The 21,686-nt window shown below is 67.1% G+C and overlaps 4 protein-coding genes across 7 annotated transcripts in view; 1 reads left to right on the top strand and 3 right to left on the bottom strand.

Moving 5' to 3' along the window:
• The window catches only part of LOC121163398 (coiled-coil domain-containing protein 130-like), a 469,842-nt gene that overhangs the window by 125,987 nt on the left and 322,169 nt on the right, over positions 1-21,686 (top strand). The window lies entirely within an intron of this gene.
• OCEL1 (occludin/ELL domain containing 1) lies at positions 926-1,897 on the bottom strand (the record flags this gene model as incomplete). Its single annotated transcript, XM_040990992.1, has 4 exons — positions 926-1,070; positions 1,177-1,230; positions 1,316-1,481; positions 1,647-1,897. Coding segments are annotated over 4 exons (594 nt in total), but the record flags the coding sequence as incomplete, so codon positions are not given.
• On the bottom strand, positions 3,533-6,303 carry USE1 (unconventional SNARE in the ER 1). 2 transcript variants are annotated; one of them, XM_040990920.1, is made up of 8 exons: positions 6,169-6,289; positions 5,855-5,904; positions 5,343-5,421; positions 5,083-5,235; positions 4,552-4,561; positions 4,251-4,278; positions 3,943-4,117; positions 3,536-3,773 (listed from the first exon to the last, which is right to left on the bottom strand). In XM_040990920.1, the coding sequence occupies exons 1-8, from the start codon at positions 6,268-6,270 to the stop codon at positions 3,591-3,593; spliced, it is 780 nt and encodes a 259-aa protein (XP_040846854.1). In that variant the 5' UTR covers positions 6,271-6,289; the 3' UTR covers positions 3,536-3,590. The 2 variants fall into 2 exon arrangements, with proteins under 2 accessions (XP_040846853.1, XP_040846854.1); XM_040990919.1 differs by lacking the exon at positions 4,552-4,561 and having other exon boundaries at positions 3,533-3,773; positions 4,251-4,269; positions 5,058-5,235; positions 6,169-6,303.
• The window catches only part of MYO9B (myosin IXB), a 61,461-nt gene continuing 47,770 nt past the window's right edge, over positions 7,996-21,686 (bottom strand). For all 3 annotated transcript variants that reach the window (XM_040990670.1, XM_040990671.1, XM_040990672.1), the window contains 23 exons: positions 21,328-21,450; positions 20,674-20,754; positions 20,306-20,416; positions 19,943-20,065; positions 19,032-19,348; positions 17,752-18,651; positions 17,144-17,198; positions 16,899-17,026; positions 15,429-15,565; positions 14,993-15,168; positions 14,033-14,131; positions 13,757-13,933; positions 13,496-13,537; positions 13,012-13,123; positions 12,852-12,925; positions 12,466-12,658; positions 12,245-12,373; positions 12,036-12,141; positions 11,751-11,882; positions 10,792-10,915; positions 9,768-9,904; positions 8,988-9,115; positions 7,996-8,908 (listed from right to left, as the gene is read on the bottom strand). In XM_040990670.1, coding sequence (XP_040846604.1) covers positions 8,502-8,908; positions 8,988-9,115; positions 9,768-9,904; positions 10,792-10,915; positions 11,751-11,882; positions 12,036-12,141; positions 12,245-12,373; positions 12,466-12,658; positions 12,852-12,925; positions 13,012-13,123; positions 13,496-13,537; positions 13,757-13,933; positions 14,033-14,131; positions 14,993-15,168; positions 15,429-15,565; positions 16,899-17,026; positions 17,144-17,198; positions 17,752-18,651; positions 19,032-19,348; positions 19,943-20,065; positions 20,306-20,416; positions 20,674-20,754; positions 21,328-21,450 — 4,011 coding nt within the window. In that variant the 3' untranslated portion in view covers positions 7,996-8,501. The remainder of the gene's footprint in view (positions 8,909-8,987; positions 9,116-9,767; positions 9,905-10,791; positions 10,916-11,750; positions 11,883-12,035; positions 12,142-12,244; positions 12,374-12,465; positions 12,659-12,851; positions 12,926-13,011; positions 13,124-13,495; positions 13,538-13,756; positions 13,934-14,032; positions 14,132-14,992; positions 15,169-15,428; positions 15,566-16,898; positions 17,027-17,143; positions 17,199-17,751; positions 18,652-19,031; positions 19,349-19,942; positions 20,066-20,305; positions 20,417-20,673; positions 20,755-21,327; positions 21,451-21,686) is intronic.

The raw sequence follows: 21,686 nt of genomic DNA, 5'->3' as shown, positions 1-21,686 counted from the left end.
GGTAGTGGTGGGCGAAAAGGGGGGACCCCTTGCTCCTGGGGCACCCTTTACTCCCAGCTCTTGGCGGAATATTCTGGGTCTCAGCTTACTCCCCCAAGTGTGCGTGGACAGGCCGGACACCTCACAGGAAGTGAGTCCACAGGAAGTGAGTCCTCCCCCTGCGTGAACTCTGGCTTGGCCTCGAGCCGGATCGAGCCACGCCTGAAACCCTCGGGCGTTTACATTCCGAGATCCCAGACTTCTGCCGCGTGTCTTTGTGAAATGGGGGGAGAAAAAGCCACCCCCGAAAGCCCCCGAGTCCGTGGAGTTGGCGCTGGGGGTTACATGTCAGCAGATACAAGCTGTCCAGCAAAGATGCCCCATGGGGTGGGCATCTGGCTTCGTGGGGGGATATGTGGACGCAGGCTGCAACCCCTGGATCCCTGCCACTCTGGGCTGGCAGTGCTGCAGCAGTGGCCGAGTGGCCTGAGCTGGGCGCAGGCCGGGTGGGGTCTTACTGGAGCAGCCTCAGCTGTCCCTCCAGGGTGACTGAGCAGCCGGACTCCTAATCGCCCTACAGAGCCCCACCCAGAGTGCCCCTCTTGGTGAAGGTGGTGTTGTAAAGACTTGGGGATGGAGAACGCCCCTTCTGGCTGACCCCAACGCTGCACCTGGTGCGTTCTGCGGCCAGGGCTGCCCCCAATCCTTCCGCAGTGGGATTCCGGCGTTCTCATGGGGTCCCTGACTTTCCTGACTCCCCGATGCCGAGCCCACGCCCTTTGTCGGAGACGCCGGGTGCCGCCCACCTCTGGGGACAATGCCGAGCCCCTGAGTGCCGTGTGTCGGGGAGGGCCAGCAGCTGTATACAGCAGGTGCCTCATACGCGTTTATTGCACTGGGGCACAGTGAGGCGGGAGGGTCCCGGGGGCTTCCTGGAGGAGGGGGCCACCAGCCGAAGCCCAGCTCGCTCAGAAGTACACGGAGCCCTCGCTGTCCTGCTGCTCCTGGAACTTGCGGATCTGCCCCTTGAGGTGCCTCAGTTTCCCCTTGAGGTAGCGGCAGCGGGCCTGCTTGTCCAGGAGGCCGGGGTCCTGCGTGGGGTGAGAGCCGGCGGGCGCCGGTGGCGGTCTGGCCCTCCCTCCCCGTCCCGCACACGGGGTGCAGGCGCCCCGGCCTTGCCGCCCGCCCCCAGCTCACCGTCCGCTTCCTGTCCAGCTCCGTCCACACGCGGGCCGCGGCCTGGGCCTCCCTCTGCCGAGGAGGAGGAGGAGGAGGCTGAGGCGGGAGTGTGGGGAGGCCGAGGCAGCCAGCCGGGGTGGGGGTCCCCGGCACTGACCTGGCTGCGGGGAGGGGGCAGGGCCGCCAGCAGGGCCTCCAGCCGCCTCAGCCTGGCCTGCACGCAGCCCAGCTCCTGCTGCAGCTGCAGGAACTCCCCGTACTGGTCCTGGAACACGGCGGCGTAGCGGGTCCGCTCCCTCTCGCTGCTGATGGCGGGGTACTTGCTACGGAGGATGAGGGGGGCTGGGGAGTGAAAGGGCTGACTCCCCCATGCCCCCCAAATGCACCTGCTGCAGTACCCTCTCCGTATGGCCTTTTTAAAAAAAGAAAGCCAACTGGCAAGCTCTTATACATCCGTGGAAGCCCCAGCGTGATTGCCCCTCACTCACAGCTCGTAGTCAGGCACCGGGTCGGGCCTGGGGGTGCGCCTGGCTGGGGGGGCTCCTACGGGACTTGGGGCGCCCCGTGGGGCCCGGGCAGGCAGCTCATCCTGGAACACGATCTTCCTGGGCTTCACGGCGTGGGCTCCGAGGGCGTGGGGGGCGTGGGGGGCGCAGGCCTGCAGGGCGCGAGGAGCCGGGGCGCTGCAGGAGCTCAGGGTGTGTGGGGACCCAGGAGGTCCCAGGCCCCCGCGTCCCACTCACGGGGTCCCACTCACGGGGTCCCACTCACGGGGGACCCACTCACGGGGGTCCCACTCACGGGGTCCCACTCACCGGGGGTCCCACTCACCGGGGGTCCCACTCACAGGGTCCCACTCACGGGGGTCCCACTCACGGGGTCCCACTCACGGGGGACCCACTCACGGGGGTCCCACTCACGGGGTCCCACTCACGGGGTCCCACTCACGGGGGTCCCACTCACTGGGGTCCCACTCACGGGGTCCCACTCACGGGGGTCCCACTCACTGGGGTCCCACTCACGGGGTCCCACTCACTGGGGTCCCACTCACGGGGGACCCACTCACGGGGTCCCACTCACGGGGGACCCACTCACGGGGGTCCCACTCACGGGGTCCCACTCACGGGGTCCCACTCACGGGGGTCCCACTCACGGGGTCCCACTCACGGGGGTCCCACTCACGGGGTCCCACTCACGGGGTCCCACTCACCGGGGGTCCCGGGCCGGGCGGGTCGGGGTGCGGGGTGCCCCGGCAGCCCCGGGCCTTCGAGGGGCGCTCCCGGACGGGCATGGGCCTGTGTGGGGGTCCCGGGGCCGGGGGGCGGGCCCTGCGAGGTGGGGCGGGGCCACCCCGGGGCCGGGGGGCGACCTGGGGACACGCAGCAAGCCACGCCCCGTCAGGCCCGCCCCCAGCACGCAAGGCCCGCCCCCAGCAAGCAAGCCCCGCCCCCGTTCGCAACAGGCCACGCCCTGAAAGCAAGCCCCGCCCCGTTCACGGCAGGCCACGCCCAGCAATCCCCGCCCACCACGCTGAGCACAGCAAGCCTCGCGCTCCGCCCCCAGCTCATCTCTGCCCAACCAGGCCACGCCTCATCCAGCAAAGCCACGCCCACACCTCCCTGTAAGAAGCCACGCCCCGACCCCGCCCAATCGCCCTAAGCCATGGCCCCGGCTCCGCCCCACCCAGTCAAGCCACGCCCAAGCTCTAGTTGCACGCCCATTGGCCCTCGGCGGCCCCACCCCCCAGCAGCGGCACCGGGAAGAGCGGAGGGTCCCCGAGCCGTGACGTCAGGGCGCCTCTCCCCGCGCGGCGGTGTCACCTGGCCCAGCGTCCGGCTGTCGGCGGAGGCCTGCGGGATCCGGGCCGAGCGAGCGCTGCGGCGGATGCGGCCCGCGGGGTCAGGCCGCCGGGCGGAGGGCACGGGGCGGGGCCCGGCTCGGGGCGGAAGCGGCCCTCGCCGCCCCGGCCTTGCGCCGGGCGTGGCCTGGCGGCCGGAAGCAGCCCTGGGTGGGCGTGTCCGGGCGGGGCGGGGCCCGGCGGGGGGCGGAAGTGCCCTCCCCTTAGCCGCGCTTGGTGCATGGACCCGAGTCTGTGTTTATTCATCCTTTATATTTTAAGAATGTTGATGCCATTCCAGGCCCGGTGCCCTTCTCCTCGGTCGCCGCCCTTCCCGCCTCACTTCCCGGGGGCGGGTGGGGGCAGTGGGAGCCGGCGGGTCCAGGGGGTCCAGGGTGTCCAGCAGGGGCAGGCGGGTCCAGGGGGTCCAGGGGGTCCAGCAGGGGCAGGCAGGTCCAGGGGGTCCAGGGGGTCCGGGGCGTCCAGCAGGGGCAGGCGGGTCCAGGGGGTCCAGGGGGTCCAGCAGGTCCAGGGGGTCCAGGGGGTCCGGGGGTCCGGGGCGTCCAGCAGCGGTCAGAGAAGGCCCCAGCCGTCCTCACTTGAGCTTGGGCATGATGCGGATGAAGAGGATCATGCTGATGAAGATGAAGCAGACCACGATGAGCATGGCCCAGAGCAGCCAGTTGACTGACTTCTGCGCGTGCTGCTCCAGCCGCTCCGACTCCGTCTTGAGCTTCTCCAGGCTCTGGTCGGCCATCTTCAGCGAGTGCGACAGGGTCTGTGGGGGCATGGGGTGCTCAGGCCCCTGGACCCCGCTCCCCGGCCTGCAGCCCCCTGGACCCCGCTCCCCGGCCTGCAGCCCCCTGGACCCCGCTCCCCGGCCTGCAGCCCCCTGGACCCCGCTCCCCGGCCTGCAGCCCCCCTGGACCCCGCTCCCCGGCCCTTACCTGGTTGTCCTTCTTGATGACGCTCTGGGCGGCCAGCGTGTTGCTCTTGAGGCTCCGGGCCAGGCCCAGCATCTCCTCGGCTAGCTTCTCCTGTAGGGCCTGCTGCCGCTGCAAGACCAGGTCCAGCTCGGCCACCGACTGCTTCTCATCAGCCGCCCTGGGTCCCGCAGCGCCGCTGCCCAGCCGGAGAGAACAGAGCGACACATCCCCACGGGGTCCCCACTGCAGCCGGGGTGGGGGTGCCCCCAAGGAGTGGGGTACGGGAAGACTCCTCCCCTCCACCCTGCCCCAGGCCTGAACCCACTCACCTCCGCCTTCGCACGTCCACTTCTGGTTCTAGAAGTGAAACGGCCCAGACAGGAAAGAGCAGATGATGAGGTGTGCTCTGGTGCCTGGCTCGCAGGCTCCTGACAATGCCTCAAAGCCCTAGTGCCATGCCCGCTCTCTAAGGATCCTCCAACAGCTTCGGCCCCACTCTGCCCCCCCCAGGGGTAACCTGGAAAACTGACACCCCCTCCGGACCTGCAGGGGATGCCAAGCGGGAGGGGCTGAGAGGGATGGGGCAGGGGGAATGGACACTGGATCCTGTTTTGGCCGAGGGCGACTCACCAGCTGGGTCCTGGGGGGGAGAAGGGCAGAGGCGTGAGGCTGGTACCCGGGCCTGCATGCCCCACGTCTCCCACCCAGTGACAGGGCACCATGCTGCCCACAGGCCCAATGGCCGCCTGTCTGCGCCAACGGAGGAGTGGGAAGGCAGGGTCCTGGCAGCAGCCTGGCAGCGTGGCACAGTGGGTAAGGCCACTGCCTGCAGAACTGGCAGCCCACAGAGCTGCTGGCTCAAGTCCCAGCTGCTCCACTTCCCATCCTGCTTATGAGCCTGAGAAAGCATCAGAGGACAGCCCAGGGACCAGGGCACTCCGTCTGAGTCGGCCACGTGGCTGGCACGGACCTCACCCTCCCCCTGCCACTCAGGGTCCAGGTCAGAATTGGACAAGGTCGGACTTGAACCAGGCTCTTGGAGAAGACGGCAACCTCGTGTCCCACGGGACTGACCACCAGCACCAATGCACATGGCCCGGCCACCAAGCGTCCCTGTCTGCTGGCCTCCCACCCGCCTTCCGCGAGGTCCCCGGGCCGCACCGTGCCCAGCAGCTCGCTGCGCATCTCGTCAGTGTAGCGTGCCCGTGACTGCAGGTGCACCGTCCTGGTGGCCGGCACGCGCTCCCGGGCTGTTGTGGGCACGCGGCCCGGGGTCAGGAACTGGTTGGCCAACGCCTTCTCGGACGGCGAGGTCTGCGGGGAGCGGGGCATTGCAGGGGTCACGGCGGGGGGCCGGGGAGGCTGGGGTGGCGTGGCGGCTCCCCCTGCTCCCTGCTGCCCTCCACCTGCGTGGGGCTCACCAGCTTCTCGGCCTGCAGCAGGCCTCTCAGGAAGTCCACCTTGCGTGAGTACTCGCCGAGCACCTCGGACGCGGGCTTGCTGGACGGCCAGGGCAGTTCAGCGGTGAGAAGGCGGGGGACCCGAATCCGGGGGACCCCCAACTCAGAGGCGGGCTTGCGGGGGGACCCCACGGCAGAGGCGGGCTTGCGGGAGGACCCCACGGCAGAGGCGGGCTTGCGGGAGGACCCCACGGCAGAGGCGGGCTTGCGGGAGGACCCCACGGCAGAGGCGGGCTTGCGGGGCTTGCGGGGGGACCCCACGGCAGAGGCGGGCTTGCGGGGGGGACCCCACGGCAGAGGCGGGCTTGCGGGAGGACCCCACGGCAGAGGCGGGCTTGTGGGGGGGACCCCACGGCAGAGGCGGGCTTGCGGGGCTTGCGGGGCTCGCGGGGGGACCCCAGCTCCGGAGGCAGGGCGCTGGGCGGCAGGGACAGAGTTGGGGGCCCGAGTCCGTGGGACCCCCACCCACCTACCTGGCCTGAGCCTTGAGGGCCTGCAGCATGTCCTCCAGGGCGCCCACGTACTGCGGGAGGGGCGGGGTCAGGAAAGGGGCGGGGCCAGGAGAGGGGTGGGGCTGAAGGCGGCGTTACAGGGGATGGGCCGCGGGGCGGAGCTACGATGGGCGTGGCTCGGGAGAGGGGCGGGATTAGGAGGACGTGTTCGGGAGAGGGGCGGAGCTACTCTTGGGACGGGGCGGCACCGCAGGAAGGGCGTGGCCAGCGCGGCAGCCCCGCGGTCCGGCCGCCCCGCAGCCCCCGGCGGGAGTCGGGCGTCCCGACACACACACCTTCTCCAGGCGCCACTCGTCGGGGTCCCGCCGCTCAGCTGCCATCGCCTCGCAGCGGCACAGCAGCCGCACCAGGTTGAGCTCGAGCCGCGACGCTGCCATCGGACAACGGCTTACCCCTTCCGCAGGTGCCATCTTGGAGCAGGGCGGAAGTGCCTCCTCTTGGCTTCCTTCCGGGCGATTGTGCCCGGATCCCTAGACCCTTTATGGGGAGCGGAAGTACTCTCGTTTCCGTTTTAACCAGTGGTCTCGGTGTGACACACCAGTGTGCGGGAGAATTCCGTCGGAAGCGGGAACTGCGGCTTGAAGGCCTCCTAGGACGGGAAAGGGCGAGGAGGCCGATAGGGCCATCTTTACTCAGGGCGGCCGCGCTGGCTTTACCCAGGCAGATGTCCTCCGGCACCGTGCCCCCGGCGCACCGGGTTCCGCCAGGCTGGTCCTGCCTGGCACCTCGGGGATCCGGGTTCCCGCGCCCTGGCGCGGCCTTGACCCCGTAGCCCGTCTGGCCGAGGGGCTGGTCAGAGTGATGGGGCCTGCTACGGAGTCTGGGGTGGAGACAAGGCCCAGCCTGCCCTGCAGGGACCCATCCCTGGTCACAGCCCGCCCTGCAGGGACCCATCCCTGGTCACAGCCTGCCCTGCAGGGACCCATCAATGGGGGGCACAGCCTGCCCTGCAAGGACCCATCCCTGGTCACAGCCTGCCCTGCAGGGACCCATCCCTGGTCACAGCCTGCCCTGCAAGGACCCATCCCTGGTCACAGCCCGCCCTGCAGGGACCCATCAATGGGGGGCACAGCCGCGCACCACCGGGGCCCCAGGCCCATCAGTGGGCCACCGGGACCCCAGGCCCATCAGTGGGGGGCACAGCCGCGCACCACCGGGGAGGCCCTGCCAACGCCCTGGGCGGGGTGAGGTGGGGACACTTCGGTGGCTGTGTGGCTTTAGAACCCCACCTCCCAGCATGTCCCCCTTCGTGTCCTGCTGACCATAACCCGGGATGGGAACGGGCGTGTCTGTGGACAGCACCCCTGCTCCTGGCTCTCCCGCGGCTTGGGCCTGGCCCGAGCCCGCCATCGCCTGCAGGCTGCTCCTGGTGCCAGAGGCTCCAAGGGCGAACCTGGGGGAGGGGACCGAATGCGGTGCATTTGTGTCGCCAAAATCTTCTTTGAGTGTGACATTTTTGAAAATTTGCAACAGATTTTGAAAGAAAAGAGATATTTTGCCTATTAGTTGACTTCCCATGTGGCCACAGCTGACCAGGAGCCAGGAGCCTCTTCCGGGTCTCCCACGCGGGTGCAGGGTCCCCAGGCTGTGGGCCGTCCTCCACTGCTTTCCCAGGCCACAGGCAGGGAGCTGGGTGGGAAGTGGGGCTGCGGGCGTCCCAAGCTGTGGCTGGGTGGGCCATGTACCTGGCATCTGAAGCCACGTGAGGCCAGGTGGACCATGCTGCTCCCCAGGCTTGGGGGATCTTTGTAGGGGTTTAAGTGTCAACAAAGGGAATCCAGAAGTCTGCAAAATGGAACTAAATTGGCTGTTTTGAAACCTGTCTGCGTTCCTGAAGACACAGTTGTTGGTAAGGCTCCCAGCCGCTGGCTCGCTCCCTGATGACCATCGTGGCTGGAACTGCACATGACAGCAGCCTGGAGGGATCCAGCTGTGGCCGCAACCCGCAGGGCCCTCAGCTGGATGCTGGACCTGCCCCCTTCTGGACCTCGGGCTCGCCCCCCGTGGTTTGACCACCCCCGGTGCTGCCCCAGCCCTGTGGACAGGCCCGTGCAGGGGTGCGTGTGTCAGAGAGAGGGGTGGCGGCAGGAATCCCACAGCAGTGCGTCGCGAAAGGCGAGTTTTATTTCACACCTTGGTTCCCTGCCAGCCCGCGAGGTGAGCTGGGTGGCCTTCCAAGGTGGCTGCCGTGCACCCGCAACGCTCTCCCCACCCATGTGTCCGGGGTCCCTGGTCCCATGGTCGGTCGCACGGGATGGGCAGTGCCTGGGGTGGCCTCCTTGCACCTAACTCCTGGCGCTTCAGGGACGCAGCGGCCACTTCCTCCGGGTCCTGCCCTGTGCCGGCCAGGCGGCGCCGAGCGCCAATTGGAGACAGAGTTTGGGTCTTTGCGGCCACGGTACCGTCCTCCTCTGCCCCCCATGGCTGGCACGAGGATGCAGGCGCTTGGTGGCGAGGCTTGAACATGCGCCAAGTCCAGCTGCCACCAAGGCTGTGACAGCTCAGTTATGTAAACCACGAAGAGGCGCTGGGCAGCGCCGGCCGGGCCTGAGCAGGTGCACCTTCTCCAGTGGCGCCCGGAGCCTGTCCAGGTGCCTCCCTCGGGGGCTCAGCCGGGGGCCTGGCCCGGGGAGGCGGGCCGTGGCAGGCAGTAGAGCGGCGGGTCGGAGTACCTGCGCCGGGCCGGTGTGGCCGGCCCTGGCTGCTCCCGCAGCGCCTCCAGGGCTGCCTGCACGGGCAGCTGGGCCCCGGGCGCCACGTACAGCGAGTGCACCAGGTCCGGCCGGCGGGCGGGCGGCTCGCGGCGCCGCACGGTGGCGACCACGCCGGCGGACAGGTGCGAGGCCAGGCCCGGAGGGAGCTTGATGTTGGCGGTGGGCATGACGGGGGTCCGCCGGGGGGTCTTCGCTCGCACCGTGACGAAGGAGGCCGGCCTTCGGCGGGCGGGGGCGGCCGCCGGGGGAAGGGGGCTCGGGGCGGGCACCCCGGGGCGGGGGAGCGCAGGCGCGGGGGGCCCTTTTGAAGAGAGACGCGGGGTTACTGCAGGACCCGGGCCCCGGGAGCAGGACAGGAGCTGGCTCCCCTCAGTACTGACCTTCGGGGGCCCCGCGCCCGGCCCGCTTCTCCAGGAGGCTCTCGGTGCTGGCCGAGGTCTCCGAGTCTGCGTTCTCCTCGTCCGAGCCCCGCGGGTCCAGCTCAGGCAGCCGGTATGTGATGTCCTCCCTGTGGGCGAGACAGGCACGCTGTGCAAGGCCGCCCCGGGGGAGGACCGGCTGGGGCGGGGCGGGAGGCTGTGCCCCCACGGGGACTGCCCAGTCCCGGCCTGGACACCTCGGGGTGCGCCGCAGGGCGGGCCTGGCCCACATGGAGCTGCTGACCGGGGCCTGAGCTCAGGCTGCCCAGCGACCTGGCCCCCGGAGCGCGCTGGCACTCACTTTACTAATCTGTTACTTGGGGCAAGCTCACCCAGATGCTGGGTCACTCCCCAAGTGTCGGCCATGGTCAGACCTGGGCAGGGCCGGCACGCCCTCGGGTCTGCCAGGGGATGTTGGGCAGGGGGCACGGGAAGCCGCGGCGGAAACGGACAGGGAGTAGGTGGGCAGGATGGGCCTGAGCTAACACAGCTGATGTCAGATGCAGGTGAGCTGGGCAGGAGTGACCAGCAGCACCGGTGGGCGGGGCCGCATGTAGTGGGCGGGGCGAGCCCGGGGCGTGGCGGTGTGGGCGTGACCAGGCGTGGTGGGCGGGGCTGAGCACAAGGGCGTGGCCGTGGTTATGCGTCATGGGCTGAGGCTGTGGACAATGGGTGTGGTCATGCGCCATGGGTGGGTCCCGGGGGCGTGGCTGCAGTGGGCGGGGCCGAGCGGGCACTTGCTTTTCCTCCTTGATGCACTGGATGCGCTCCATCAGCAGCTCCTTCTCGCGGTCCTCGTCGCCATCCCCGCCCGCCGCCTCCTCTTCGGGCAGGGCCTCCAGCTCCTCCAGGCTGCCGGGCTCCTTGGGGCTCTTGCTCTGCAGAGAGGGCGCAGTGGGCTGAGCGGGCAGGGCTGGAGGCGGCGTGTGCACCCCAGGGGGACGTTAGTGGTGTTAGACTCAGTGGGGACGCAGGGCTGGACGGTCAGGCCATGTGGGGCCGAGGGACGGTCAGGCCATGCGGGGCTCTCAGGGGGCCAAGGGACGGTCAGGCCATGCGGGGCTCTCGGGGGGGCCGAGGGACAGACAGGCCATGCGGGGCCGAGGGACGGTCAGGCCATGTGGGGCCGAGGGACGGTCAGGCCATGCGGGGCTCTCAGGGGGCCGAGGGACGGTCAGGCCGTGCGGGGCTCTCGGGGGGGCCGAGGGACAGACAGGCCATGCGGGGCTCTCAGGGGGCCGAGGGGCAGTCAGGCCATGCAGGGCTCTCCCCTGTGACCTTCTAGGGGCCGGCGGGACGCAGCATGCAGGTTGGTGGACATGCAGCATGGACACCACGCCGGTACATACCAGGACCCCCTCATAGGGAGACGAGAACCCCAGTTTGAGAGGCCATGGCTGGGGGGAGAGACGAACGCAGGGTGACCACGTGCCCCACCCAGGTCACGAGGCTGAGCCCCCAGGGAGCCCAGGACCTGCTCCTGTCCGGCTCCCTGGGGTGGGGTCCAGGTCAGCTAGGGACAAGACGGCCCCGCTGACCCCAGCCGCCCCGTCTGTCCTTCTCGGAGATAGAAGGTGTGCGGTCGGGCCCAGGGCTACGACGGGGGGTCGGGAACCCATGTCTGAGGTTGCCCGGGAGGACGTGGGGGAACCTGATGTTCCCTGCAGGCCACACACCTGCCAGGAAGCACCTGCTCCGGCCGAGCCCCCGCCCACCGCCGGCCACGCCCACACGATGCCCCGCCCACCGCGGCCACGCCCCTCACCGCGTTCTGCCGCAGCAGTGACAGCCTGCGCACGGCGATGCTCTCGGCCGCCTCCAGCTGGCTGATCTCCTCCATCTTCACCTTGTACTTGCGCATCTGCTCCTTGATGAGCATCTCCACGCACCTGCGAAGGGCGGCCAGGCGGTGATGGGGCTGGCCATGGGCAGCCCCCGGGGGCAGCAGCTGGGGAGGGCTGGAGCGTCCCCAGGTGCAGTGGTCAGCGTGGGCTGGGACACCGCAGGGTGCCCTGTGAGGGCGCCACTGCCAGGCTGACGCCGCCCCTGGCCCCTTGCCAGCACGCTGGCCCTGCAGGCTGGAGCCCCCTAAGGAACACACACCCCAGAGGAGGCGGGTGCTGCAGCACAGGGCTCCGTGACACCCAGCTGGCCTTGGCAGGAGCCGACTCCTGCTGCAGCAGGCCCGCGGGACGCGGTATGCACCCACGCCACCAGAGGGGCCGCTCCCATCACTGGCCCAGGTACCAGCTGTCCTTTTAACTGAAATCATTCATTCTCACTACTTTGTCACAACCCTAAGTTGTCGCCGACACCACTTCTGCCACACTGGGACCCGCAGTTCCTGAGCCCCACATGGCGGGGTCAGGCCTTGAACACAGCGCACTCCTGCCAGCTCTTTAGCCACCGGGACAAATGCCTACCCCTAGCCTGCTTCCTTTGCTAAGAGACTTCTAGGCAGAAGCTGCTGGCCCCCACTGCGGGCTGCCCGGCCTCTGCCCTGTGAGGGTCTTGGACCCCCAAGGGAAACCCAGAAGGCCCTGTCTGCTCTGGAGAGAGGGGAGGACTTCCTGCAGGGCCTTGTCCCCTCCTAGGTGTGTGTCCCCACAGGGGAAGTGCTCAAACAGACCCACACCCCCCAGTCCCGGCAGGAGCAGACCACAACCAGGGAAGGGAATCCACTGTGCCACTGGTGCAGCCCCCTGGCCTCTCCTGGGCACTCACGTGGTGACCTTCAGCACGTCCTTCATGCTAGTCAGCGGGTCCGAGGTGTCTGGGCAGCGCAGGAGGCAGGGTGCGAAGATGATGGCCAGCGCCCCCGGTGACATGCGGTTCACGTCTTCCAGCAGAGCCACCCTGCACAGCACCACCAGGGGGCAGGGGTCAGGGGGCAGGGCGCACGGGGAGGGGAGGGAGCCCTGGCCTAGAGAAGGGAGCCCTGGCCCCCGACCCCCAGCTCAGAGGTGCTGGGGCGAGTGCGGGGCCGTGCGGGGAGGGCCGGACACTCACTTCACCAGGTGGAAGATGAGCCTCTCCAGGGAGTTGTGGTTGGCCTCGGGAAGGTGCTCCAGCAGGGTGTAGATGGCGGCTAGCTGCTCCTGCTTCTGGGGCAGCTCTGGGGACACAGGAGCTTCCTCAGTGCCCCCCACCTGGATGTGGCTGCCCCCTCTGCTGCCCCCTCAGGACCCTCAGTCCCCCAGGCCCCATCCGGCGCTCACCCACGGCGCGAAGGAAGTCGCTGTACTGGGCGAAGGTCATGAGCGGCTCGGGCAGCTCCCGCAGCCACTGCTTCAGCACGCCCGTGATGGCGTGGATGGGGAAGTTGTCCAGGTTCACGGCTGCGGGGTCTGTGGGTGGTGAAGCTGGTGAGTGCCCTCCGTGTCCGGGGAGGCCCAGCCTGGCTCGACCCCGCCCACGGCCCCGCCCGCAGCCCCTGCACCTGTCTGCAATGCCTGGCGCAGCTCCCGCGTGCGGTTGGCAGCGCCCGACTTGCGGTACAGGCCCTCGGTGTAGAGCCCGTGCATCTCCACGTGCTCCAGGAGCTTCTCCAGCACCACGGGCACCGACACCTTGTCGCTCGTCAGGCTGTCCACGCACACGCCAAAGTGGCCTGGCTCGGCGCCTGGCTCACTCTGTGGGCATGGGGACAGGCAGCTCAGGGCCTGGGTGGGGCTTCCGTCTGCCAGGCATCTTACAGGGAGTGGGGCCGGCATCCTCAGCTCTCCTCCCCTCACCATCAGGACCCACAGGCTCACCTTGCGCCCGCCCTCCCCCAGCCCTCTTCTCCTGGGCCATCTGGAATGTTCCGGGGCCCCAGGGGCTCACCTTGCGCCCGCTCGTGTAGGAACAGTAGCTCTGAACCTTGTGCACACACTTCTTGTGACAGGTCATCTTGCACACTAGGAGGTCACAGGGCAGGGCTCTCAGAGTGCGCCCCTCCTGAAAGGCTCCCCTGGGGTGCGGGAGGGCTGGGCTGGGCACTCACCACTGCACAGCAGGGCCTTGTCCATGAGCCAGATGTAGGAGAGGCACTGCTCGCAGGACTGCGGGATGCTCACCTGGTAGCTGGCGAACACGTGCCCATTGTGCTCCTGCACCTGTGGGGCCGGGGGAGGGCGGGGGGCTGAGCCGGGGTCACGGGCCCCCAAGCTCACACACACACAGATATGCAGGGGTTAGGACGGGGCTGAGCCGGGGTCACAGGCCCCCAAGCTCACACACACTCAGATATGCAGGGGTTAGGAGGGGACGGGGCTGAGCCGGGGTCACGGGCCCCCAAGCTCACACGCCCCCAAGCTCACACACACACAGATATGCAGGGGGCGGGTCAGGGGTTAGGAGGGGACGGGGCTGAGCCGGGGTCACAGGCCCCCAAGCTCACACACACACAGATATGCAGGGGTTAGGACGGGGCTGAGTGGGGGTCACGGGCCCCCCACGCCCTCAGACACCTGCTTGTTCCTACTCACAGCACGCTCCTGTTTTCGCTTCTTCTTCTGCGCTTTGCTCTGCTGTGGGGAAGGCAGAGGACTTCAGCGCCAAGCTGGAGCTCCCTGGGGACCTGCACGCCCCTCCTTCCCCGGGAATGGGCCACCCAGCCCTCCAAGGGCCCTTGGCCTGTCCCAGTGAGTACCCTAAAAATTAATATTCTCAGCCAGGAGGGGTGGGCGTGACACTCAAGGCAGCCAGGGGCGTGGCCTGGTGGGGTGGGCAAGGGTGGCGCTGCCCACCTTGGCGGGCTCCAGGTCGTTCTTGGTGGTGTAGCCGCGCGTGAACTCGTCCAGCAGCGACTGGAAGAGGTTGAGGACCAGGTTGGTGTCCGTGTGGCCCCGCTCGGCGGCCAGGTTGCCCACGACGATCTGATAGTTCTCCATCAGGTCCTTGTAGCCCACGTGTATCTTCCCGTTCTAGGGCAACAGCGGGGCCCGTGATTCCCCACAGGCAGGGACGGGGCAGAGCAGGCACACAGCTCGGGGGCACGGTCCCGGGGCGGGGGCTGCACATACGGGGACGGAGTACATGGTCTTAATGTTGCTCCGGAACTTCTCGGTGGCTTCGATAAACAAGCTCTCAATGGGAGTCTTCTGGGAACGCAGATCATTTATCTGGAAGGAGAGAGGCTAGGTGAGCCCACGCACGGCTTGGCAGGGCGGCCAGCTCCTGGGGGACATTGGGGTGCCTCGGCTCACCTGCTCTCTCACACCCTGGGCCCTGGCAGTCAAAGACTCCACAGCACGCCTGACCCCGGGGGCAGTGCACTACGTAGCTCCTTGGCCCTTGGCCCCCGGCCCCAGTCCTGGCCACCCCAATGCCCCAGAACTGGCCAATGTCCCCGAGGAAGAAAGTGCAAGCTTTGACAGCTTGTGGGAAAGGACATTAAAACGCATGTAGAATCACACGCACATATATACGGCTAACAGGAGGGAGAGATAAACTCCAAATGCCCACGTCAGTCAGGGCTGGGCCTGACTGAAGTCCCAAGCCTGGAACCCCTTCTGGCTCTCCCACCCGGGTGCAGGGTCCCCAGGCTGTGGGCCGTCCTCCACTGCTTTCCCAGGCCACAGGCAGGGAGCTGGATGGGAAGTGGGGCAGCCGGGACTCGAACTGGGCCCCTATGGGATGCTGGCACTGCAGGCAGCAGCTTTACTTGCTGTGCCAAAATGCCAACACCCCCTCCCCGCTGGAGCTGCAGGCTCTGGCCACAGCCTGGCCCATTTGGGGTGTCAACCAGCAGACGGGAAACGCCATTCCATCCTTTGGCGAAGAGAGGAATCCCTAAGGAGCCATTTGTCTTCTGGCAACTGTAGGGCACCTGTTGGCTGCAGCAGCCAGGGCACTGTGCAGGGGCACCACAACCTGTCCTCCCAGCTCCCTGGAATCCAGACCTCACAGCTGAAGGAAGTGGGAAGCAGGGGCTCTGCACCCCCACCCTCCCCGGCCCAGTCCCCGCCCCCAGGAGGCCGCACCTTGTTGAGCAGGAACTCGTCCAGGTACTTGAGTTCGTTGGCATTGGTGATCTTGCGGAACACTGACTCGCGCCACTTCTCGGACACGGTGATTTTGCCCACCTTGAGGTTCCGGTTCTTCTTCCCTTTACCCCCAGGCTCCTTGGCGTGCTGGCGGTGCTGCTGGCCCGAGGGGGCTGTGCAGGGACAGGCCAGCTGGGGTGTGCGATTCGGGGACAGGTCTACCCTGGGGTTGGCCACCCCCCACCCTGGTCCTGGAGACCCTGCTCTGCTGGCTGGAGGGGCTGTGCAGGACATGGGGCAGCTGGGGTACACGTCCCCAGGGCCAGGTCAGTCCCTTCATGGCTGTGCCCTGGGGTCAGCCACCCCACATCCTCCACGCTGCACCCTGGGGTTGGCCCCACCCTGGCCTGAGGCCCTGCTCTGGCAGACCCACCTTCTAGGCTCTTCTTGGTGGAGGTGGCATCTGGTGGGCTGAGCCCGGGCACCGTGGGCTCTGCCGCCTCCTCCATGCCCTCCAGGCTGTACTTCTTATCCTTGGTTTTATGCAGGAAGAGTCGCTTAAACGTGGATCTGTGCGAGGCGGGGAGGAGGAAAGGAAAGAGGTCCCTTGGGGCTTTGCAGAGACAAGGGACTGCGGAGGGCCACGGGGCCCGCGCTGTAGAGCAGGGACCAGCTTACGGCCTTCCTGAGAAGGGATGGCAGGGACAGTGTGGCGCGGGGGGGCGGTGCCTTGGGCTGCTGCCCGCAACGCTGGCATCCTAGGGCACAGTCCCGCTCCCGGCTGTGGCGCCTGCACTGGATGGCCCAGCAGAAGACCTGGGCGGCCTGCCCCACCCTGGCTGTCGTAGCCACTTGTGAGTAAGCCAATGGAAGGAAGATCTCTCTTTGCTAGCACATACAAGAATCTGGTCTGGGAACACCTCAGACAAAGTTTCTTTAGGGATCTCCCCAATCGAACTGCCGGACTCAGAACCCCAACCATGAAAAGACAGAGGACGAAACAAGTCAATTAACCACCTCAGCCATATGTTGGCAGTGAAAAACTGGGCAAATGGAGACTCTATGATGGACTATGTCAATCAGTGGATTCTTCAACGACCTCATAGTGCTTGGAGTGGCAAGACTGGCAGTAACTCAGAACTGTTGACTATCAAAACCACTTGAGCAGGACCCTCGGAGCATGCCCCACATCAGGGACCTGGGATGGGTGGGAGACTGGGAGGGGCTTCTCCCTCCATATCCCCCTTTACCTCAGATACATGAAGGAAACAATATGGAACTAAGAGTCTGACCCACTTTCCTGCAGCCCTTGAACCTTTTAACCCTAATTAACTATGTAAAGATTGTCAAAATAGAATTAAAAAGTGGAAAAAGTTAAAAGAAAAGGAACCAATTCACACACATTCGTGTCCTCTCTTTCCTAGTTTCCTGGGCCTGAGGAATACAAAAAGACCTGTGAATAAAAAGAAGCCCAGAGGCCTAGCCTGTCTGTGTGTGTGTGTGTGTGTGAGGGCCAGGTGTCACCCCTGGCACCCACCCTGGACGAGAGTGGACCTGGAGCCCCCACCTAGGTCTCAGGCTGGCATTAGGCAGGCCGGCCGGGAGCAGGGGCCGGGCTAGCATCTCCGTGTCTCTTGGCTTCTCTGGTCAGTAGACAAACACCAACAGAGAAGGGATAGTGGGGACGGGGCATGACGGTTTGGGGCTGCCCGGCCATGGGGTAATGTGGGGACGGCGTGGCTGGTGCCCAGTGTCTCCTGTGAGCTCCGGATGTGGCAGGGGCCCGCCGTCACAGCACCAGCAGCCGTCCGCGTGGGTCCAGAGGGGGCGGCCCACACGGGCTGCGGCTGCCCGGGTGGCTGGTCCCCCGTGCCCGCAGCCTCCCCGGCAGCCCTCAACGTACTTGGAGTCGGCCTGGGCCCCGGGGGACAGCCCTGCATCTGCGACAGAGGACGCATCTCCTGATTTCTTCTTGTGCACAGGTGGCTTCCTGGTGCTCAGCTCGCCGCCGTCGGCGCTGTCCGCCAGGGGCTGCAACAGGACGGTGCGGTGCGGGAGCGGCTGAGAGGGAGATGCGGGGTTGGGGGGGTCCCACACCCCAGCGGTGGCAGCCCTGCTGGCCCATCTCTGCCCTGTGGCTGTTCTCACCTGCGTCTTGGACAGCCCGGACACGTCACTGGTGGACGAGGACATGTGCTTCTCCCTGTGGGCCCACGGAAACACACACCACGTTGGCCGCTGGCCACACTGACCTCTCCTGGGCAAATTTTGCCCTGGGGGAGCGCTGGGGTTGTTGAGTTGGGGAGAGGAGGGAGATGGGGCGCGGGAGGCCCCGGGGAAGGGCTGGGCAAGAGGCCGGGGTCTACCTCCTCTCCCCGCCCGTCCTGTGTCCCTGCGCCCACCCGCCATTTATTCCCTCCACCCGTCAGCTCGGCTCCCCTCCCAGCAGCCGCCTGAACGCCTTTCAGTCTATTTTCCCCACACTTGCTCTCCCTGACTTCTTGCATCCCATCCAGCCCTCCCTGCTGTCCATGTGTCCATCCAGCCAGCCCTGCCTGCCCATCCATCCACCCTCCCCAGCCAGCTGTCCTCTACCCGACGGGCCGCCACTAGCAGGGTTTCCCCAGCTCAGGGCCTGGCTGGACTTCCTGCAGCAGGAGCTTTGCGTGGGCTGAGCCCGAGTTGCCTGGGAGGCCTGCTCGCATGCGTGCTGCCCTGCCAGGGGTGTCCCAACAGAGGCCGCGGTCGGGCCTTACTCTGCGGGTGTGAGGACGGCTCCCACAGGGCGCTGCCGCTCGCTCAGGTCCAGCGACTGGCTCAGCATGCTGCTGGGGCTGGCGGGCACCAGCTTCTTGCCCCGCCACAACTCCACGGCATTGGCCAGCCGCTCGGTGTCTGGGTCCCGGTACCGCTGGATCTGGCTGGAGCCCCCGGGGCTCTCGGGCTTGCTGTGGGCCTGGGGGCTGCCGCTGGGCCTGTCCTTGTCCTTGGGGGTTGGGGAGCAGAGCTGACTGTCCAGGGCCAGGCTGGTGGGCCGTTCAGCATGGCCGGGCCTAGGGCTCCCGCCTGGCGGCACCTTCACTGTATCCCCAGAAACCCTGTTGTCAGCCGTGGCCTGTGGAGGCTCTGGGGGCCGCTCGGGAGCCTCAGTGTTCGTCCCTGTTGCCGTGGGGGTCTTATCTGCCTTCTCCTGCCTGTCTACCTCAAGGTTCTGCTGGGGCTCTGGGGCAGCCCTTCCGGAAGGTTCTCTGAGGGCACTCTCCTCCCGGCATGCCTGGCTGTGCTTGTTCTGCAGCTCCACATGCTCCAGGCCTCGCTGCCGGCGTGACTCACGCTTCTCACGGCTGCTCGGGACCCGCTCGTGGGCCTCAGCTGCCGGGGCCGTGCTGGGGTGGGACGAGGGTGTCTTCTCGGGGGCGCTGGGCTCCTCCTCCGGTCGGCAGGGCCCGGTGGTGGCCGGGGACTTGTCATGGGGCTTTAGTTCAGGCTCAGATGCAGGCGGTTGTCCACCGTCCTCTGCTGGCTGGGGCTCCACGCCCTGCCCTGCCACCTGCTCCCCGCTGGGGGCCGGCCCCTCTGGGGTGGCTGTCACTGTGGCCTCTGCAGCCCTTGCTGCTGCTTCTGCTCTCTGCTTCTCTGCCACCATCAGCTGGAAGCTGTCAGAGGGCAGACAGGAAGGAGGGGGGGCCACATCAGAATGATGCCACAAGGCCACCACCGGCATCCACCCAGGCTCCCACCCTCATGGGCTCCGGGCTTGGCTCTGCCTGGGTCTTGGTCCTTGGGCATGGTCGGGGGGACTCCTCGTTGCCATGGGCATCCTGGGGTTCTTGGAGTTTGGGGGCTCTGGGGCTACGGAAGACCCAGGGGTTACCCAGGTGAGAGGCGGGGGTTGCCTCTGTGCGTGGTGGCTGGCAGCCGTCCAGGTGCCCACTGAGCGGCCCAGGCCGGCACGTGCGAGGTGCTCAGCTCTGCTTCCCGGGCACCTCCGGGCACAGTGCCCGAGTGACCTGCCTCCTGGAACCTTCTGACTCACCTCCTGCGCTGCAGGTGGCCGCGGCAGAGGCTCTGCAGGCGGATCACGCTGTGGCGCTGCCGCCGGTAGGCCGTGCGCTGCCGGAAGCCCCTCCAGGCGGCCTGCAGGAAGATGGCAGCCTGCTGGCGCTCGAGCGCCCGGCGCACACGGTAGGAACGCCAACAGGCCTGGATGGTGACGGCCGCTCGCCGAAGCTGCAGGAAGTGGCGACGCTCGAGCGCCATGCGGAACCAGCTCTGCAGGAACAGGATCCGGCGTACCACCTCGCGGTGCAGGGTCTCCTGCAGGGCCTGGCGCTGAGTCTCCTTCAGGAAGATCTGCCGGGTGGGCGGGGAGGTCTAGGCTCAGCTGAGATGCCCCCACGGCACCCACACACCCCAGCAGAGCCCCGGAAGTCAGGGCCAGTCCCCACATTCGGCTGTGGAGCCCACATGGCCCCAAGCCTGTGTCATCCTCGCTCCTCCTCACGACCGAGCTGCACTTCTTGGTGTAGGTGGTCCCGGGGTGTTTATGCAGCTGCTGGTTGATGGGCACATAGGCCACTGCCCCGCCACCCTGCCGTCACACCCACGACCACGAATCTATGTGACCGCCCCCCATTCAGGAGCGGGTCACGCGGATCTCATGCTGAGCTGCAGGGAGCCACCGGGTGGGGCTGTGGTGGTCTTAGAGGTCACGTGCATAGCCCTGGGGTCCCGGGTGGGGAGCATAGCTGCTGAGCACCCTGGCCATTCCCCATCACCGGATGGACAGCACAGGCAGTCAGCCCCACACTAGTGGCTGAGGTGCAGTGGGTGAAGCCTCAGGTGGGACAGTCCCGCCCCTGGCCCCACGGCCCTGCCCCGTGGCCCCCAGCAAGGAGCTGTTGCCCTGAGCCTGCCCAGTGCAGCACCCGGCCAGGCAGCACTGACCTTGGTCTTCCCGATCTGGTAGCTCCTCTTGTCCACAGCCATTTTCTCCAGCAGGGCGGAGATGACCTCCCGGCAAGGCTGGGCATCCTTGGGCAGTAGGACTTGGAACTGCTCCGTAAAATCCTGGGGGCATCAGAGGAGAGAGGGCAACAAAGAGGTGCCCGTGTGGGAACCCCGTCCTGGCCAGGCCTGGGTGTGAGAGCACCCGCTGTAAAGGGTGGGGGCTCGCAGGGTCTCTATGTCCACGGTTCTCTTCCTCGCATGGTGGGACACTCCTGCCTTCCCAGGGTTGGCCGGGAGCGGCCAGCTCAGCAGGGCCACCTGTGCCTCAGGACGGAGAATGTTCCGGTGCAGGCGAGCTACCTGGAAGGTGTACTTGGCGCTGTAGCCGGACCTCCGGATGCGCACCGTCTCCAGCATGCCTGTGTAGCGCAGCTGCTGCAACACCAGCTCCTCATCAAAGCTCAGCTCCTTCTGCAACGGGCAGGCGCGGGATGTCAGGGCGGGAGCCTGCGGCAGGCTGTGCGTGTGTGTGACCGCCATCCCTCGGGGGGTGTGAGTGTGTGTGTGTGTGAGTGTGTGTGTGTGACCGCCATCCCTCGGGGGTGTGAGTGTGTGTGTGTGAGTGTGTGTGTGTGTGTGTGTGTCCCCGGGGGCACACGTGAATGAGGCTGGGCTCACCCTTGCCCGGGCTCCCCCGCTGGACAGGACCCAGGCTGCACACAGCTCACCTTCTCGGCGTTGGAGCGGATGCAGCGGATGAAGAAGGGCTCGGCCTGGCCTAGCGCCTCCAGCAGCTTGTTGAGGGACGTCTGGGGAGAGAAGGAGCAGTGGAGCACAGCCGGGAACGGGGTGCCTGCTCCCAGGGCCACGGCGCGGGGAGCCGGGGACACACACACTCCCATGTGTCAGCCTGGCTGCGGGTGGGGTGGGGGTCTCTGGCCTGTTGCTCGCAGGGTGGATCTGCAAGACCCCTCCTTGGCAGGTCTGCACCACAGAAACACTGCCAGGCCTGCAGCCAACTCAGGTGTGGGCAGAAAAGGGAAGTAACAAGGGTGCTAATGCATGAATTTAGAGGTGGTTGAAACTTTCCACAAATGGTCCTTGTCCTTCCTGGCAGCCAAGGGGCGGGGGGGAAGCATGCCCCAAAGACACAGCACGGGGGTCCCATTGAGTCTTTCGGTTCTGACTGCTGTCACCATGTTCCTTCCCGGGGGCAGTGGCAGTGGGGATCAGGCTGGTCCAGGCAGAGGTCAGAGAGCCTGGTACACGGCCACAGCTTCAGCAGCCAGTGATGGTGGCCCTGCCCCCAGTTGCTCCATGCCCCGCCCCTTGTGCTCCAGGCCCCGCCCCAGGCACACAGCCTTCACTCCCTGGCCTCGCACCTGGAACTGGGCGCTGATGCTGGGCGGCTTCTTCTTCTTGTGCAGGTGCAGCAACGACTTGGTGGTGCGGTCATGCAGGGTCATGCTGATGACGAGCTTCAGGGACTTGGAGTCCAGGAGGTTCTGGAAGGGACATGCACGGGGTCTGCCCTGTCCTCCCCTGGCCCCGGGACACGCCCCGGCTTACAGACTGCAGCTGCCAGCACCAGCCCACACTCCCATCATTGTTGGGGGACATGATAACCCGCGGGCACAGTCTGGTGGGCTCGGCCCAGACCAGAAGGACCTGCCAGTGGGAGCGCACGTGTGGGTGGGTCTGGCCAGAGAGCCTTGTTTCACACACAGAATTGTTAAAGAAA

This window comes from Ochotona curzoniae, unplaced genomic scaffold, assembly GCF_017591425.1.
Source record: "Ochotona curzoniae isolate NIBS_2020 unplaced genomic scaffold, NIBS_Ocur_1.0 contig_605, whole genome shotgun sequence".
Classification (NCBI taxonomy): domain Eukaryota; kingdom Metazoa; phylum Chordata; class Mammalia; order Lagomorpha; family Ochotonidae; genus Ochotona; species Ochotona curzoniae.
The sequence above is the reverse complement of the archived record's forward strand: the minus strand, read 5'-3'. Positions and strand labels throughout refer to the sequence as shown.

Bases quoted from the DNA above. Each gene is read 5' to 3' on its own strand.
- USE1 (XM_040990919.1), bottom strand. From the start codon at position 6,303: ATGGCACCTGCGGAAGGGGTAAGCCGTTGTCCGATGGCAGCGTCGCGG. The intron at 5,236-5,342 runs GTGAGCCCCACG...CGCTCCCCGCAG, and splicing joins TGCTGCAGGCCGAGAAGCTG to ACCTCGCCGTCCGAGAAGGC. The intron at 3,774-3,942 runs GTAAGGGCCGGG...ATGCCCCCACAG, and splicing joins TCATCAAGAAGGACAACCAG to ACCCTGTCGCACTCGCTGAA.